This window comes from Pterocles gutturalis, unplaced genomic scaffold (assembly GCF_000699245.1).
Source record: "Pterocles gutturalis isolate BGI_N339 unplaced genomic scaffold, ASM69924v1 scaffold53651, whole genome shotgun sequence".
Taxonomy (NCBI): domain Eukaryota; kingdom Metazoa; phylum Chordata; class Aves; order Pterocliformes; family Pteroclidae; genus Pterocles; species Pterocles gutturalis.
The window spans coordinates 8,153-26,878 of record NW_010107507.1 but is presented as its reverse complement, the minus strand read 5'-3'; the positions used below and the strand labels follow the sequence as shown (position 1 = coordinate 26,878).

At 33.8% G+C, this 18,726-nt stretch overlaps 1 protein-coding gene across 1 annotated transcript in view; it reads left to right on the top strand.

Moving 5' to 3' along the window:
* Positions 1–520: 520 nt before the first annotated feature.
* AK7 (adenylate kinase 7) overlaps positions 521–18,726 on the top strand; it is a gene marked incomplete at its 5' end in the record, with an annotated part of 24,795 nt that continues 6,589 nt past the window's right edge. Inside the window, 14 exons of the mRNA XM_010088102.1 lie at positions 521–712; positions 1,657–1,765; positions 2,751–2,839; positions 3,592–3,702; positions 7,434–7,517; positions 8,093–8,181; positions 8,709–8,799; positions 10,335–10,412; positions 11,154–11,303; positions 12,845–12,973; positions 13,277–13,418; positions 14,895–15,023; positions 16,052–16,117; positions 18,024–18,221. Coding sequence (XP_010086404.1) covers positions 521–712; positions 1,657–1,765; positions 2,751–2,839; positions 3,592–3,702; positions 7,434–7,517; positions 8,093–8,181; positions 8,709–8,799; positions 10,335–10,412; positions 11,154–11,303; positions 12,845–12,973; positions 13,277–13,418; positions 14,895–15,023; positions 16,052–16,117; positions 18,024–18,221 — 1,657 coding nt within the window. The remainder of the gene's footprint in view (positions 713–1,656; positions 1,766–2,750; positions 2,840–3,591; positions 3,703–7,433; positions 7,518–8,092; positions 8,182–8,708; positions 8,800–10,334; positions 10,413–11,153; positions 11,304–12,844; positions 12,974–13,276; positions 13,419–14,894; positions 15,024–16,051; positions 16,118–18,023; positions 18,222–18,726) is intronic.

Sequence of the window (18,726 nt, the reverse complement as noted above, 5' to 3'; positions counted from 1 at the left end):
GGAGCACCCGCCTGGGCCTCGGCCGGAGCCGGCGCCGGCCTCCGAGGAGCTCGGCCGGGCGGGAAGACAGCCAGGGAACTGGGGTCACCTCAAATAGCTGCTGAGGAGAGGGACTGGGGGCAAGGAGAGGTTAAGATATTAAGGAGCAAACAATACGAGTTGGGAGCTGGAGGTGTGGATAAAGCAAGTGGGGATACCTCAGGCAACTGCTGATCGGTGTGGAGAGAGAACATCTCCCTGAGGTAACACCTGCCCAGAGGAGCTCAGTTGCAGAGAATAGGCATCTAGGGACTCACCAGCACCTTGGTCTTTGAGGCACAGCACACAAGACAAACCGTTACAACTGAGGTTGAGGAGTCCGTAACATTTTCCTGTTCAATGGAAAGTTGTGTTCTGAGCTACACTAACTGCAACAGGATCAGGGCTATTCCATAGCGTGTTGGTGTCTCCCCAAGATCATGAGAAGCTGTGTAGGATTCAATATGTATTTGCATACAAATATGTGTCTTGTATATTGCAGTATTTATCCGGATGTGTTGTTGGGGCATCACTTGAAAGCACAGGAGGAGAAGAAGAAGAAGAGGAGAAAGAAGATGAAAATAGTTCAGTTGCTGAAGTTTCTAGTAGGCCAAAAGAGGCAGTCTACCAAATAGTGGGTACCCTTTCCAAACCAGAGAGTACTAAACCGTATTTTGCAGAGGAAACCTATGCAGTGAGTAAGAGTCTCATTTCAGATTGCCATTAGACAATGTTAGAAATACTGCAAGTCATGCAAAATGACCTGCATTAATAAAATGGCCTTTTGTTGCTGCTGGAAGCCGTATACATTTATTTTATCCCTTCTACTTCCTGCACAGTGCTGTCTCCTCCCTGCTAGGTCTGATACAGCAAACAGTAAAAGGAAGGAACTCAGACTCAAAATAGATTTTTTAAAAAAATGGTAGTTATGGACAGGACACCATCTATCCTGATGATCCACATGTCCAGAGTTTAGTTAACTACAGGAGGCTTGCTTTTAAGAATGTGATTGCTTATTGCTTGATTTAGTTTCCTGAAACTAAAATTGCCTCTGTCTCAAATTGATTATCCAGGATTTCTTCAACCATTTGAAAATTTTGATTTAAACGTCTATACAGCTGAGCTGTTCAATCAGAAAATTATGGCTGGCAGTATTTAATCTTAGTCACTGCTCTTGCCCAAAGTTGGCAAGAGTTGTTGGACTTGCTCCGTTGATGCAGTCAATCTGCATTTAACAAAAATGGCAAGTTGCTATTTTGCAAGGAAATTGACATTTTATTATGTCTTTTCCATTCTGACAGCTGATCCTTGTTTAAAATACCTATAAAAGTCATAGATAGGTTTTTGATACTCACAATTGCACCGAAAATATGAATCCTAAAATACCACTAAAAATAGTTCATCTTTTTTGACTATATTAATGTGTACTGTAAATTAGATGTTTCAGCATTTAATTTACATTTCATCACCTTGTATCTGACATAAAGTTTCATATCAGTCTTATGAATTATTCTAATATTCTAGTATTAGAAAACTAAATTCTATCAGTAAGTTAAACTTGAAAAGAAAATGAATTTTGGATTTTTTTTTTCATCTTTGTTTTACTTTTTAAATGTCAGATTCTATTTTTTTCCCCAGGTCTCTTCTCGAGAAGAGCTCTTAAGTCACTTGCTTGAGTGTGAGATTGTTTTCTATAATATCACTGAGGATACAAATCAAATTGAGGAAGCAACATGGGCTGCATCCGGTTAGTATAGCTATCAACTGAACAGAAAACTCGTTGCTATACAGCCATCAAAATTTGCCATAAATGTATAATGAAATTATCTGGGATTTATAGTTTACTGTAATATAAAACTGATTTTCTTGATGGAGAAATGCTGCATGAATTGTTCAATTAATTAGCAAGGGACTGTGGGATGCACTCCAGCATTCATAAGCTAAAGAAGCTGTCAAAAAATGGTCCAACACTTTAAATGACATATGTGTAGGCAGCTGTTTCCCTAAATAGCTGTTAACTATTTGCACTGGGAGGTGGGTAGAAAATTTGCTCCTGTGATATTCAAATAATGTTTCAATATTTTAAATATATTTTGACTTAAAAGTCCAATAAAGAACACTTGCTAACAGTCTTTCTAAAACTTTCTCCTGATTGTTGTATCCAAATTCTAATGGGCATCTGGAATCTTTTTATGGTGAAGTGCAATATTATTCTTTATACAATAGTTGTACTAAATTATGCTTTCTGGTTTACAGTATAAATACTTGTATAATGCCTTAAGATTTAGAGGACTCAACAAAATATAATCCACATTTAATTATTTTGCTCTAAATTAAAATAAGAAGCTTTACTTGAATTCTGCAGGTTTTCTGTTTCAATCATGAAAAAAACACATTTTTATTTTCTTTGAGGATCTCATCAGTCAATAAAGATTAATCATTTCCCAGTATAGGTTGTTTCTTTTTCTTTTCCCCAAAATAGGTAGCTCTGTGTAGATTATGTTGATTCCCAGTAAATTGATTCTTTATTACCATTACTTGTCTATTTGTTTTCTTTCTTGATTTATTATCTTTATTTTATACCAGCCCAAATAAAGAGTATTTGCTTAAAAATATATATCACAGTGAACATTATGGTATAAAAGTCTATATAGGACCTTTATATAAAAGCAAAAATACAGTTTGTGTAATACAGTTTACAATAAACTCAATCCTTTGCTTTCATTTAACAGCCCTACATATGGAAATAGAGCATTTTGCAACACCAAAGTTATTCATCCTCATTTCAACAATAATGACCTGGGCAAAAAGCAAACTCCCTGTAAGTAATAGGAAAACGCTTTTTTAAAAAAACTGAGTATTTCCATTTACAAAACAAAGTATTTCAGTATGTGCTTCAGCAATAGCTAATAAAGTTAGTGTCAGCAAGCGTGGGTTTTTTTCTCATGATCCTTTCACCCTGAACCTCTACTTACTGCCAAAGTTGATAAATTTATTCCACTGAACAGGGAAGTTTAGGCACTGGGCTACAGTGATACATGCAGACATTAGGGACTGCTTGGACAAGAGGTAAGACCTATGCTAACCATAATATGCACTGTCCTTCAGTTAATAAAAAAATCCCATATTTACTATATATTTAATTAAATACGTATTTAAATCAATGTATAGACAGATAAACAGATACATCTTTATATATGTTAGGTATTGTCAGGAACCATGTAGGGCACTTTGTAGTATGCTATTGCAATTCTCAAATTTAGTTTTATGGAAATTGTGCACATGAATATTGTCTGTAGCAGTTCACAGAGTTTTTCAAGCTTCTGTAATGCTATATATAATAAAAATTAATGTTTTTAAAACTTAAAAAGTTTAAAATCTGCTGTAAAAATTGAAATTGAACTGCTGACATTTTAAAAATGTTGAACCTCAAGTATTGGAACCAGAAGGCTTAGGAATTTCAAATGAAAACAAGAGAGATGTTTAAAATACTTTTAAGAATTTAGCAATCTGGGTCTTTAAAAATTGGTCTGTTTTAAGACATGTATAACAGCCACATTTTTTCCTTTGTAGGAAGATCCTGAGATTCCTTTTACTGATGAAGATTATCGCAGAAGAAAATCTCATCCTAACTTTATTGATCATATAAATGCTGAAAAACTCATTATCAAACTTGGGAAAACTGTATGTAAAGAACTTTTTTAGAAAAATAGGTTGCTTGGTCTTCTTACTTAGAGCATTATCTTAGTAATGGAAATTGCCAACAATTTGAGTAAAATTGATAAATATTAATAACATCAATTATTAATAAAATGTCAAGTATAGAGAATATGATAATGTCTTTTGAAGCATAAATGTCTGCATAATACAAATCCCAAATTTTGTCTTTTTTCCTTAGGTAGTGAGTAAATCCCATTTTAAATATGTATTTTTTCATTGGTTGTATGAGAGAGAATTAAAGCTGGGGCCTGTGTGGGGAAAAACTTGAGGATGAAAGAATGTAGAGGAAAGGGATATCGGTATAGTTTTAAAGAAAAGCGGCATCTTTAAATATTAGCAATCTATGTTAATATTATGTCTCATTTAAATACTTAGAAGATGTTCTGGCCACACCTAGCATGTTTCTGGATAGTTTGTACTCTTGGAGCAGAGGGCTTGTTGACTTTTATTCCACCTTATAATTCCCTTTAAAATCATGGCCATAGAGCTGACCCAGAATGACTAGAATATACGTTATCACTTTACATGTGTTTTTAAAATCACTCATTTCAGCTTTGATTGTTTTGACCTGATTAGACTGTTAATCTTACTAGAGAACATACCATGCCTCTCTCTGTATTTAAGAGCTATTATTAAATAAATATCAACAGTGGCTCAGATTGTGCTTCACAACTCAGGAAAATTGACACTGTTGTCATTAGAGATGGAGTAGATGGAGGTTAGGAAAGAGAACTAGAAGACAATGAAATACACTCTATGATGGTGTCATTTGGGCATTCTCTTTGTGCATCAGCGGTCTCTGTAATAAATATAATTTAGTGTCTATTGCAGAAATGTATCTGGCTAATTATAGTTGGAGAAAAAACCTTTGCTCTGATTTGAGTATACACTTGTCATCTTATGCCCTGCTGAGAAAATAGCACTAGAAAGTATATTGTAACATGGGTTTAGTAGTAGAGAATGCCAGTAAAATTTGGTTTACAGCTTGAAATATGAGGGGTAAATTGTTCTTACTTTTACTGTGCTAACATGGAGTTATAAGGCTATGGAATAGTTTTCATACTTGTGATTTAGAAACATGAAGGCTGTAAACATTGTCCACCAGACCTAGTAATAACTTCTGCCACCAGTAACACCCAGATGAACAATTGACTCAATCTTTCTGACTAGTCCAAAGCACCGAGTCACTATGAAACAAAGGTATTCATATAATTAGCTTCCAAATGTTTGCCAGCCTGAATGTCTGTTGAGAAGATAGTGGAACTATATGTAGTAGTACACGATAAGGTAACTGGAGTATTTTCAATGTATACTTCTTGCGGGCCTTTCAAAAGGAGTCCTTTTCCTCCAGAACTCCAGGGGCAGCATCAGTGGGTATCATTGACCCTGTTTAGTTTCTGCCAGCACTTTGGAACAGGAAGGCTCCAAAGCATCTGTTCTTCCCAGCAGATCAACATTAGCTTCCTGTGACGGCTGGAGACTTCTGGATTACAGTTTTTACTAATTTCTAAATTCAGTGGCAGCTGGCAATGTGCCATCTGTGAAAGAAATGAGCGTTACCACTCGCATGCAAAAAACTCATCAGGAGATACTAGGATTCAGCAGCCATATCAGGCCTATAGAGAAGATCTTGCACCTAAGAATAGAAGGGTTTCTTAGCCTTGGTATCTGTTCAGAGAGAAATTTAATGGCTGTTGTTACTTAAAGCAAGAATTCACCCCTCTGAGATAGTGTATCTCCCACCTATATTTTGCTTAAAATTAAGCAAGAGTTGTGAGCTAGAAGTCTTTGCTTTTTACAACTAGAATTTTTTGCCTTTACCTTTGTGGCAGGGCATGCAAGCTGTGTAGCTTTTGTCAGAGATAAATTACTGACTTTCCGGCCCTGCCAAATTCGGTCAGAATCCTCAGAGAAACACCTTGCCTACCACAGACAGAAGAGCTTTTCATCTCCCAGCTCTGTTCTTAGTGACGTTACAGTTCCTGAATGCATTAATTTAGACCAGTTTCCCACTTCAGGCATTTTATTAGAACAAACAAACATAAAATAACCAGAGCCTAGAGCTGATTATAATAGCTAGAATGTGACACCTAGTGGTTTTAATGGCATATTACACAGGAACGTGGCGGTCTTTACCATGTCTAAACATGCTTGCCTAATAATTGCCTTATTTTTTAAATTAAGTATATCCAAGTCATCTCAAGTAGTACCTTCTCATATGCGCGACTTGTGACACTAACTAGATATTTCTAGAAGACCTGAACCTGTTTCAGAGGTTTGTATTTCAGTGAAACATAGCACTCAGTGCCAAACTGTTAGTCTCCACAAGTGGCTCCTGCAGAAACTGCTGCCAGGTAAATTGCAGAAAATCCTATGTGTCACATTCTTCTTAAGGGACCTGAGAAACAGCACCTCCTGTGCTTTCACAAGAGGCAGGTTTTTCCTGCTGGGAGATGGAAATTACAGCATGTCTTCTCCTGGGGCATGTTTGCATTCTGCCCTGAGCAACCCTGGGAGCTACTGCTGTTGGGGTACAAACAGCATCTCTCATGGTACTACCCAAGCAAACTAAGTGTGGGAGCTCTTATGCTATCTGTAATGACTTCTAGTTTTAATGTTTCTCACGATTACTACAAAGCTGTTGCATAGAGATAGTTCTTATTACAAAGTTTTATTTTGTAAGTAGATAAATAAAAATACATACACTGATGTTATGATTTCTCATCCCTTTATATGATGCCTTGCTTATACAATCAAAGACTGGCTAACAGTGTTCTTAGTTTTATGTTTCTGAAATATTATAAAGATGATAACAAAAGACTCATTTTTTTCACAAAGAAGGTAGATCCCAAATCTGGGCATTTATTCCCTCTGCTGGCAAATGCAGGTTCTTTTACACAGTGTTATATAGATATATAACGTGTAGAATCTTTACAACATGAGAATTATGTAACAATTTTGTTTCACCTTAAAAATTTCAAACTAACTGGTCCTAATTTAAAAGATTTACTTTAAAGTTTTTATCTGTAAGACGATTTAAAAATCTTTCTTTCTCTCTGTATACTATCCTCAACACTCCTCCAAGCAGTAACATTTTACATACTCAGGCAGCCAGGACAGGCAATTTTATGACATTATGCAATAATGGTCAGCAAAAAAGTGTGAGTTGATGGTGCTGTATGGTTAGGAAAACACTTATGTAGTTCATGGATTTTATGCTTTTTTTTTTTTTTTTAAATTGTATGTCAAAATGGAAGTAAAGCTATTGTAAAATTATTGATCTACTACTTCCCACTTCTTTAGGCAGTCAAATGTAAATATAGTGCCATTAAAAAATAGCTTTCAGAGTTACTTTTCTTGGAAATAGAAAGTTGAAACATGAGTTATCCTGTTCACTTTATTGATTTACATAACTTGCTTCTACTTTTTTAACTCTTGAAATGCTTTTAGAATTTCAGTTCAAAAGTGGACACGTCAATTCTTATTGAGCAATGGTTTTTTTGAAGGAAATATTAGCAATATGACTTATGAAACTACCAAGATAAGCAACAATTGATTTAGCTACAAATTTTAAGTGATATAATTTACCCACTTGGTATATTTAGTACACAACTACTCAAGTTTCAGGGTAAGGCAGTGTCCCATTTGCAGTACCATAATTTTATCAAAACTTTCTTCTCGATCTTACTTCACAGAACAAACACAAATTTTCAACTTACGTTGTTGCCTCAGGACATCAATATGGAGCTGGGGAAGGACTTTTGCACTACTTTTTTAAGGTAGGCATCCAACTATTTCTGAAGGGACATGTAATTTCTGGGGGAAAACCACACTGGAATTGAATGCATTTTTAGTAGCTTTGGTATGATAACCTTAATGCTTTTGTGAACAAAACTGATTATTTGATCCCTTTGAAATGTTTTAGCTACAGTGGAAAAGTTTTACACTTTTTTGGCTCTCTATGTTTTTTATTTTTTCCATAGTTTTTAAACAGTATCTCCATATGTACTTTACAGTGAGAACATATCTGGCGTATCAATGGAATCAGGAAAATATATTTATTCTCAACATTATATTCTCTTTTTTTCCCAAGCATTTATTTTATTTGGCGTACAAAATAACATTTGCCAAGATCAAAGAATGTTCTTTAAAAAAACCCAAGGGTTTCTTAGGTTTCGTAGGCTGCCAGTTAGTATTTCTCAAGAATTGTTTCCATTACTGCAGTTCCATTAATCATTCAAGAAATTGAACATTAAATCCTGAATATATAGATTAGCCTAGTAAACAAATGGTCCTTTTTTAGCTCTAGTTAAAAGTAATCTTCTTCTCCTCCATTTTCCATTTGTGTTTTCAGATAGGTTGGCTTAGTGAGATTCCTGCAATACCTGTTTTTGGAGATGGAAACAATTTTATTCCAACCATTCATATTCTTGATTTAGCAGCGTAAGTAAAAAAAAGTTTCCCCTGGACAATAGTTGATATGTAGCTAGATAACAAATACAAAACTACTAGAGAGTACTGAGGCTTTTAAATTGTGTTGGGTGGGTTTAGGAACATTCTTTGGCCCTTTTTACTGAGTCAGAGACTCCCATTTCTTCAGTACTAGATAGGCCTTCTGGAAACCTTATCTGACTGTTGCACTGGTGCTATGCTTTAAAGAAATTACTAGTAGTGCTCGACCTACAGTGTGATACAATTTAACTGCCACAGAACTATAAATGGATCGTGGACTCTACAGCAAGCTAAGTTAATATCTTCTGCAGATTTTGCTTTTTATCCTTTGAACTTCTTTCCAAATAAAACATCTATCTGTGCTTCTTTATTAAGGAAAACATATATGAAAATGTCACGCTCTGAAAAGTTCTGCAAGATTTTACAAACTCTTTGTACTGTTACCAAAATGCATTTAACAATAAAAGCCCAGTATGCTTCTCTAACTGCCAGCCCTGACTGTACTTGCTATGTTTCAGAGTGTTACAAAATGTAGCAGACCACAGGCCAAAGTCTCACTATATACTTGCAGTAGATGGATCTATGCACACACTTCAAGAATTAATAAAGGTAAGAGATTTTATTCTTTTTTTTCCCCCAGATATCTTTAAGGTTTTAAAAACTATACACTTTGCTGAAGTAGCAGTTTCTAGGTCTTCCTGAATTATCCTGTGTAGTAAATGACATAGAAAATTATTTTGAAATCTTCCAAGACTTCTGTCCCTTGAACAAATCACTTGGGCCTGATTTTGCAGAACTAACTTTTGCAGTATTATCATTAAGTAGCAATTTTACCTAAGAAAGTTCTGGTGAACTGTTAAGGGTATCACGGTTGTGTAATTAGATACTCAAAGTCTTTAAGATGTTTTTCCCTTCATTTTGTTGGAAGATATCTTTTTTTTCCAAGCATTTTGAAATTAAGTCTAGAAATAGTCTGGACAACACTGTTGAACTGCACTGATAGTGAGAGTCAACTAATACGATATAACAGAAGACCTGCTTATGTAGATTGAGCAAATGTTACATAAGGACCAAACATAACAGCCCAATTTTTTTGTGTGTGTCAAAGAATGTTTCATGGAACAGTGTGTTAGGGAGCTCACAAGAAGGTGCACCCTTTGTTTTGGTTCAGGTACAAATACAGGGTTTCACCGAAAAGTTAATAGTTGAAGAGCCATTCTGTGTAAGTAACCATAATGCAATTAGTCAACATTCCTATGGAAGAAGCAAAGGTCAAAATAACTTTTGCCGCTGGGGTCAACCTTAGGAAAGAGCATAATGTAAAAATGAACACAAAAAACATTAAAAATATTAAATCCTTAGAGGAGAAGGGTACAGGCTATTGAACTCACATTATTAGCCACATAAGGCCATTGCATGCTACTTTTTGAGAAAAATTTGGGAAACTGAAAAAATGAAAATCAGCTTGTTTGTTGAGAAAAACAAGATGGCAGACTTCAAAAAGTTATTATTATGTCCAGATGAAGAAAACAGATTAGAAAAGATCATGAAATCTGTCAGCATAAGAATGAGCTGACAAAATGAATACTAAGGAACCACCAGAGTCTTATGGTATTCACTGAAGGGGTCTGAAGTAACTCAAGGATTAAATAACTCTGAATTGCTGATGCATGCATACAACCTCCTGTTTAGCACTGTCCTGACACTTGAAGACTGGAGGATGATAAATGTGATGCTAATGTAAAAAGGAGAGGTTCCTGAAATGTTTTGGGAATTACAGGCCAATATGCCTAATAACACTGGCTAATAACGAGGTACATTATTAGGAATTATAATAAATTAAATGCATTAAAGGACACCCAGATACATATGATTTAAGAACTTCAGAACAATTTCCTGTGGTTTTGGGTTGTTTGGGGTTTTCTTGTTGAAAGTACTAAAGAGGAATTAAATAGCAAAACAAAGGCGTTTAATACTAATATTAAAGTTAATATAGTGTTCTTTGACCTGTCTTTCAGATCAGTATACCGATTTTTCAGGTATAGTGTAACATAAAATTCAAAGCACATATTTCATCCACAGAAGTTCGGTTCAATTTTTTTCTAAGAATCTGGTTTGATAGGTGCATTTTTTTTTCTTGATAGTGTATCAGTAAAAATGTTGGACCAGGAAAAATTGAGAAGATTCCAAAAGAAAATGCATTCCTGAGCAAAGAGTTAACAGTTAGTACCTTTTCCTTTTATTACTTAAGGAGGTAAACTTAAAAGTGAAATATAATTGAATATATTTCTTTTTTTTTTTATTTCAACAGAAATAATTTAACCCTAAAACATGCCTAAAAATATATTCACACTAAGTTTAAATTTAGAAAACAAGCAAACTAAAATTTAACCATCAAAGAACAGACTATTTTGAGGACTAACAACATGATTTAGAAAAGCAGTGAAGCACCAATGTCACTGTTGCACTGAGCATACTGGAGCACTATAATAAAACATACAAAAATGATAAAAATAACAAAAAAGTTAATAATGAAATGCAACTAAGGCTGATGAATGCAGCATACATAAATTATGTTGTATTAATCTATTTATCTGGAATAAACTGTTTGTAAGAGAAAGAAACAAATTACAACCCTGGTAGTTTTAAGATGGTGCTTGATAAATTTATGAAAGAGGTTTTTCCATGCAATTATATGAAACCTTTTTATTGTACAGAATAATTGTTTAATGGTTCATGTTCTAATAGTTCATTGAGAATACTCAAATACAAAAATACATTGAAAATGTTTACATTTTTAAAAAGCTTAAATTGTCTGGTTTGCTTTGTGTGCAAACCTTTTCCCCCTATGCTTTAATTCTTTTTATTTTCACCCCTCCATTCTGGTCTCTAGTTTAAGCTAATGGTGTTCTTCTAGCATGCATAGCTTAAGTTTGTAAATAAATGTAGCTTTGTTCCCTCAGCAAATGCAGTTGGATATGTTGCTTGTGAACCTGCGAATGGAATCTATGTTTCTGAATGAGACTTTCAACATTAAGTGGATTGCTCAGTCAGGACTGGTGGAGAACATTGAACAAATCGTCAAGGAATACAAGCAAAGTCGAGGATTACTGGTAATGGTTTAGTGTACACTATTTTAAAGTGCTCTGTTCTTTTTTTTTTTTTTCCCCCAATAGAAATGGTTATATAAGCACAAGCTTTAATTTCTTTAAGTAAAAATACATGGAAGATTGATCTAGATGCAAAATAAGCAAAAATACTGAAAATTAAATTGAAGAAGTTAAAAAAGAGGGAATATTAATCAAAACAATAATCATTAAGTTTTATTTCTTTCATGCTTAAAACTGAAACCCTGTAAAGCAAAGGAGCTTACTGATGGAGAAGGTGTGGTTCTGAAACTAGTTTCTGTATACAATATTCCCAGTATACATTCCCAGTATATTTTGCTTCAAGAACACTATAAGTGTATCCTTTATTTAAACTTTTTTATAATAGTCAGTAGTTAGGTGAGTATTTTGTGTCTTTCATTATTTAGTATATAGTTACATTATATTTAGTATATCCAATTGCAATCCAGTTTTCATTTTACCCTGCTCTATTGTGTAATGTACCGAGTAACTTTGCTGTTTCCTATGTTAGCTTAATATATAGAACTTCTGGATTCAAATGTATAGGGAAGGTTATTGAAAAGTGCATAAAAATGCTTGCATGCTTTCAAATATTGATTGGTATGATAAGGCTGTTCAGCATGTCTAAATTTTGTTCAAACTTTGAACAGGAGTTCAGGAGGTGTAAAACAAAATACAACTACTATTGTTTTAGGTTGTTCATTAAAACCCCCTGGGTGCTTCTGAAAGGATTATCAGATCTGTGTTTGGGTTAAACTACTGCATCTGAGTACCTATGCATGTAATTAAAAAAAATCAGTACAAAATGTATACATAGCAAGTGGCAAGGAGAGGGAAGGCTCACTTGTGGCAAGGAGAGGGATGCTAGACCTCTGTCCCTGTCACTACTCTATTAAATTTGCAGAGTTTGCACTGACAGATTTACTGAATTAAGATAGGCATTTAATGATGTATGTTTTTGAGTTTGTTGCATAATATATTTAATAAGTGTATACTGGCATCTTCATTACACTTATTCATCCACAGGCTAGGTAGGCTGAAATGAGAAATTTATAATATCTTAAGATGTGATGGATCTGAAATTTTTGAGGTGAGAATAACCACTGTGATCACAGCAACTCTACCTCAGTTGGGAAATAAAGCTATTGCATGTATATAGTAGAATGTATGCCACCTCTATTCCAAAATTCAGTGCATCCTACCTATAGGGCTGTGTTTTGTCTCTCTTGATCATTCAAACACTAGTAGTGCCACTATAGGTTGGTCTGTGAGTCTACTAAATAGAAGCATGCTTTTTCTCCAGTGGTAGAGTTGTACATTTAAATTAAGTAACTGTTTTACTCTAAGCCTGTGGAAGATACAGGAGATACTCAACAATAAACACATAAATAAATAAAACTAAAATATATTTTCAGTTTCAATTATAATTGTTATTTCCTACTAGTTATAGTAAAAAGATTGTTCCTGTTACATAAAAACATCTCTATTGTTTGAATAGTGTTATATCTTTATCTTTTTTTTTCCAGCCGCTCAAAGTCTGCATTCATGGTCCTCCTGGGGTTGGCAAATCTACCATTGCTGAAGAGCTCTGCAAACACTACAAGCTACATCACATTAAGATAAATGACGTGATTTCTGAAACAATAGCAAATCTGGTGTGTTGCTGTTTTCTAATACTGCTATTACCTTAATTTCTATTATTTTAAAATGTTTGGCATAATTTACCAATTAGTTATAATTCCATTATTTTAGAGTGGAAATATCTTTTGACATACTGATCATCCCTGGGGGATGAACTGAACTCTTTTTAGAGGCTGAAGTTTGCTCAGTATCTCACTGTCCAGGAGCACACATGAAATTAATTGTTTATTTTGTTTTTCCTTTTATTACATCTGTGCATCAAATAAATTTGGCTATGGAATTTCTGATCCTATTCATATTTCCGATATTGTCTTCAGGAGAAAGTTGTAGCTCCTGAAGAAATAGACTCTGACAGTGTGGGAGAAGAGGGACAAGATGATGAAGAGGAGGAGGGTAAAAATGTCAAAGCAGCACAGGAGTTATTAGCCGGAATAAAAGAAAGCATGGAACAGAATGCAGGTAGGAAATACAGAATACTAAAATGGGATTTAGGTAACTAGCGCAACCCTATGCAAATGGAAAATCAAGATATAAATTTGTGCTTTTGAACTTTTACATCCTATTAACAGCAAGAATCATGCCCTGTCCATTTGTATGAGCCTTATTTAAAAATGAATATTTTACATTATACATTATATACCTGGTATATTAAAAGTGATATATTTTTTAAATACTGTGATGCTTTTTTAATTGCAGAAGTTCCATCTTTCTATTTTTTTATACATTTAATGTAATTCTTTTTACCCTGTAAGTTGATATATAAGTAAAAACAGTATACTCAGATGCACTAGATTCTTTAATAGATTTTTTAAAAAACATCATGTTTTCTTCTCAGAACAGGGAGCATAAATTATATAATATAAAGTAAAAAGTTAGTGAAGCATATTTTCATGAACTTTGCAAAGAAGAAAAGTATTCTAGTAAGAAAAAGAATTAGTGCACTGTCATACGAGATTGTGAGGTTTTTAAGTACCTTGCACCTCATTTTGGCAATCTCTAAAAGGTAAATAGTATTTACTGAAGCCTGTAAATAATGTAAAGTCTGCATATTGGAAAAAGTCAATTAAAATTGACATTACTGGTACTAAATATCACCTACATATGAATAAAGTCATGTAGTTTTTGACTTAGTGCTTAACATTTTCCATGCACTATAAAGTGATCCCCCTTAAAATTGCATTTTATCACTAAAGGTTTGCCTGATTTGGATCTTGTGTATCTGCAAAGCAATGAACTTGTAACGTACCCAAAAGCTTCAGTAATGAGATCTATGGCCGCATCTCTTCTACATGCCTTGCTTTGTTGTTTAAAATAATAATAATGCCTTTGGAAATAGTGACATACCTTTATGATTACAATGGTTTATAAATATTTAAGACTTTCAAAAGCCAAAGCAAAATAAAGTAGGAAACTGGAGTCAATAGTTGCAAAGGGACAAAAAAACAGGTCAAATCAAACTTTTTAGTCCCACATCTTTGCTCAACACTGTAGGCCAAGTTAATAAACCACTTCATATCTCAATCTTTTCATCTGAAAATGAAAGTCAAAAACCTCCCTCACGTTTGTTTTGCAGGACTATCTTTAAGTCTTACTGTTAATTGTAAATAGAAAATGCTGTCACATTTTTTTCTATAAATATTTATTTGTTGCTTTTATTAAAAACTGATCACATTATTCTAAAGTAAACTAATTTCATGTTTAGTATCCTTAAAGTTCTAATATTCATATCCTTGTAAACACAAATGTAATTTTATTTTATAGCTACACATTTATATTCCGTAGATCACTGACAACATGTAGTATACAAATGGTAACTCAAAATACATATTTTTTTAGGTCTAAATAGAAGTTTCTCTGATAAATGAAATCAAATGTTAGTAAAATAATTTCAGATATTTATTTTCCATAAACCTATTAACCTTCTTTGTGTCTTAGGTCGTCTAGATGACCAGTACGTTGTTAAACTTGTGAAGGATAAGCTCAAATCTATGCCTTGTAGGAATCAGGGATATGTTTTAGATGGGTTCCCAGAGACCTACAAGCAGGCAACAGATCTTTTTCATTGTAAGTACTGCTGCTTTTTTTTTTTTATTGTTACCAATATTGTCATTATCATTATTGTTCTCAGTGCCATATTGTTTGAAGTGCATCAGCACTGTAATGACTACAGTGCGGGATGCAAATGAACGTTGTTTTCACATGATGCTTAAAATGTAAGAAGGATTGTAATACACCTTATTTAATTCAAGCACAAGATAATTTTCGGACTATATTTGCTGGCAAAGTATTAAGGAGATGCACAAATACAGAGGGTGCTTTATTTTTCTGTGTTGATCTACTCCACTCAAGCAAGCTCTAAGGCAGAATTTCTTCATAATATTTAAGGGCTGGTTACTGAGAGGATCCAGTCAGTGCACCAATACATGCTTTGTTAGCTCTATTAGAGTGGATATATTAGATCAGCTACAACAGATATAACTTCAGAGGAGCTCTGCAACATACATTTCAAACTGTGAGCAAGCATTGTCCATGCATTAAGACTAAGAATCATATCCATATGTAAATTACACCATGAGGTTTGAAGGAAAAAAAAAAAAAACACTGTCTTATTCAGTTTAATATGCTGGGCTGTAAACTAGCATGCTCAGATGATGCTCTTCAGGCAGTTTTATGTACTATTCAGAACAGCAGACACTTAGTGGCAGAAACCGTTTTAACCATACTACTGTAAAACACTTCTACTCACTGTTCTGAGCCTTGTCTCTGTTTTTGGCAGAATAATGTACTTGTCAGGAGGAGAGACCAGGGTCAGGACAGCAGTTTTAAAACTGGACACATTTTTAAATTGTGTATGCATGTGCGTATCTCTGCTGTATAGGCAAACAGCTACTAGTGTCTCATAGTAGAATCCTGTGGTGGCTGGCAGCATGAATTACTTAATGAATTCTCTAAACTGGTGACCAGTTTAGATTAATTTCCAACAATTAGTAGTTTGAATGTAGACAAATCTGTGTACTGGGCACATTTTTAGCAAATATAATGATATTGTTGCTTCAAATGAAAATGTCAATCATTTCTTACCTTTGTTTTAGTGGAAAGTGAAGATGAAGAAGAAATAAAAGGCAAAATACCTAAATGTGATGAATTAATCACACCTGGTAAGTTTGATAGATTTATTTTTAAATAAACAGAGCAGATTTCAAATACTGCTGTCACCACCGAGAAGTCTAAAATATCGCTCCATCTGTTCATATTTAATTTAACATAAAGTAAATATCTAATTCATGTAATGCTGCTGCCCTCTTATTTGAAAGTGAACAATCAAAAGGAAGGTTTTGGTTCAGTTTGTGGGTGTTTTATACTTCTTTTTTTTCTTCTTGTGAAAATGCCATCAACTGTTGGCTGATAGCAATAGTAGTGGCTGCCTTTGTTGTGATTACAGCAGCTATTAATGGAATAAACATGAGCTCCTGAACTTGGCATATTAAAAAAACATAAGTTTATCTTTAGTGTGATATCTTGAAAGATGTTACCAAATTAATTTTAATGCATCAGTTAAGCTGGGAATTAAAACAGAGTGGTTTTCCTCTATGTAGAAATGACTTCATCCTCATGTTTTTGCTATTCTTGATTTCTTTGGAAGTTTTGATTACATTCAAACAATACATTTGGCATATTTTTGCATTACAGGATGTGTACAGTTAGATAGTAAAAAGGTTGAATATCAAATGCTTAGTGTTTCAGTAAATTATAATTTACCAGCTTCAGTCGAAGAGAAGAAAATTCAGAACTTTCTCAAAAATTCCTTAGTCCTTGCACTTACACGAAGGGAACAAACATTTGATTTAAAAAGCAAGCTTCTACCAAGTTTGTAACCAGTTATGAATTGCTGATTTCTGAAGTAAAACATTTCTGTTATTCATAAACAAAACCACTTTTAGCCTTCATTTCAAAAGAGGAAATATGAATGAATTATTATGATGGGGTGGAGAAGTAACACTTTCTCTCCCTTAAAAAGGACTTTGGGCATGGGATCAGTTCTAGGAAGATACCTTCTCAGCCTTGGAGAAAACTTGTTTTAGAAAACAGCATGGTCCAAAAAGGATTTTTATTGTTTTGGGGATGTTTTCTTGGGGTTGTTTTTTGAGGGTTCATGGGGCGGGGGGGAGGGAGCACTGTGTCTCTACTTGGTTATACAAATTTCTGTCTGATACCGGAAAAATTACTTCCTGGCTTTGTTAAATCAACAGGTTGCAGTAATACTGAGTAACAATATTAATAGAAATATCAGACTATCTGGTGATAAATTATATGAAGTCATATTTAAAAGGTAAAAATGGATGGTTAATAAAATACTGCAAGATTCAGCCTAATGAAACTACAGATACGAGATTTCTGACAGAAGAAAGATTTTTTTTTTTTTTTTATGGATCCTTGAAAGTTTTCTGGTGGTTTCATCTACCAATAGTACTAAAATAACATTGACACTAAATTTTATGGCATGTGGTGGCATAGTGTCTTTAATGTACTATTAGATTTTTTTAAAAAAATTACTTTAATTCAGCAGAAACACCTTTAACTGTGAGATTAAAAATCACAATACAGGGTGATGACTTTTGATGACTTCACAAACAAGTGAGTTGCTAATTTTTCCAGTGTAACTTGCTGCTTTGGCTGCACCATTCATAAGAATTTTTTTCCCCTCCTATACTTATTATATGTATTGGTTGTATGATAGCTTTCTCAGAAAATTTGGACTACACTGCATTGCTCCTGTTAAGGTTTTTCTGATGCTTATTGCAAGAATGTCATGTTGACAGTGCTGAGAAAATTTGGTGAAATTGGAATATGTAGCCTCTTTACAGACATGTCTCAACACTGTTGGATTGCTCTAAATGGATAAGTTGAATATAAGCATTTGACAATTTATGTATAAAGATACATATATATATAATTCACATCTATTTATGTTCAGTTGTGGTTTAAAATTTATTCTTAACACAAAATATGTATGAAAGATGAAAACCAATAATATATGGGTGCTGATAATGTTCTTCTTCACAGAATTTGTTATTTCTTTGACTGCATCGGATGAATTCCTTATAAACAGAATAATAAATCTGCCAGAGAGAATTGTTGCTGGAACTCATTATACGCAGGACCAGTTCCCACAATCTCTTAATCTCTTCAGGGAGTTAAACACAGACGATGAGACTGTTCTCAACTATTTTGATGAACTTGAAATACATCCTCAGTTTATTGGTATGAAATAATAAAATTAGTTGATAAAATAGGAATAAAATTTTTTTGTTGTTACAGATTTAGCATTTGTGAAGATCCTATAGTAAGTGTACATATATAAATAGTATTTTTATTAACATTGCAGATTACATATACATCAAACAATTATATACCTGCAAAAATATCTGTATGCTCATAAGGATTCTGAATTGTTCTTGTACAGTTAACCTGTTAAAAAAAATAGGGGAGTTAATAGTTCATTTTTGTAGGCTAAATGATCAAAATAGTTATCTGACTTAAATTACAGACCTCTGCACTGGCATCCTTCCATATTGGTGTAATAGTATATTTTTTCATGGACTTTCAATATTATAGTTGCTTATATTTTTTTCCTTAGACTTATCCTCAAATGGCATGACAATATATGGGTTATCTGTAAATGATGAAGCATGAAAGAAAATTATTATAAATTAAAAGTGGAAGGCTAGGACTGAATCTGTTTGCACTATACCTGTACATGAGAAAA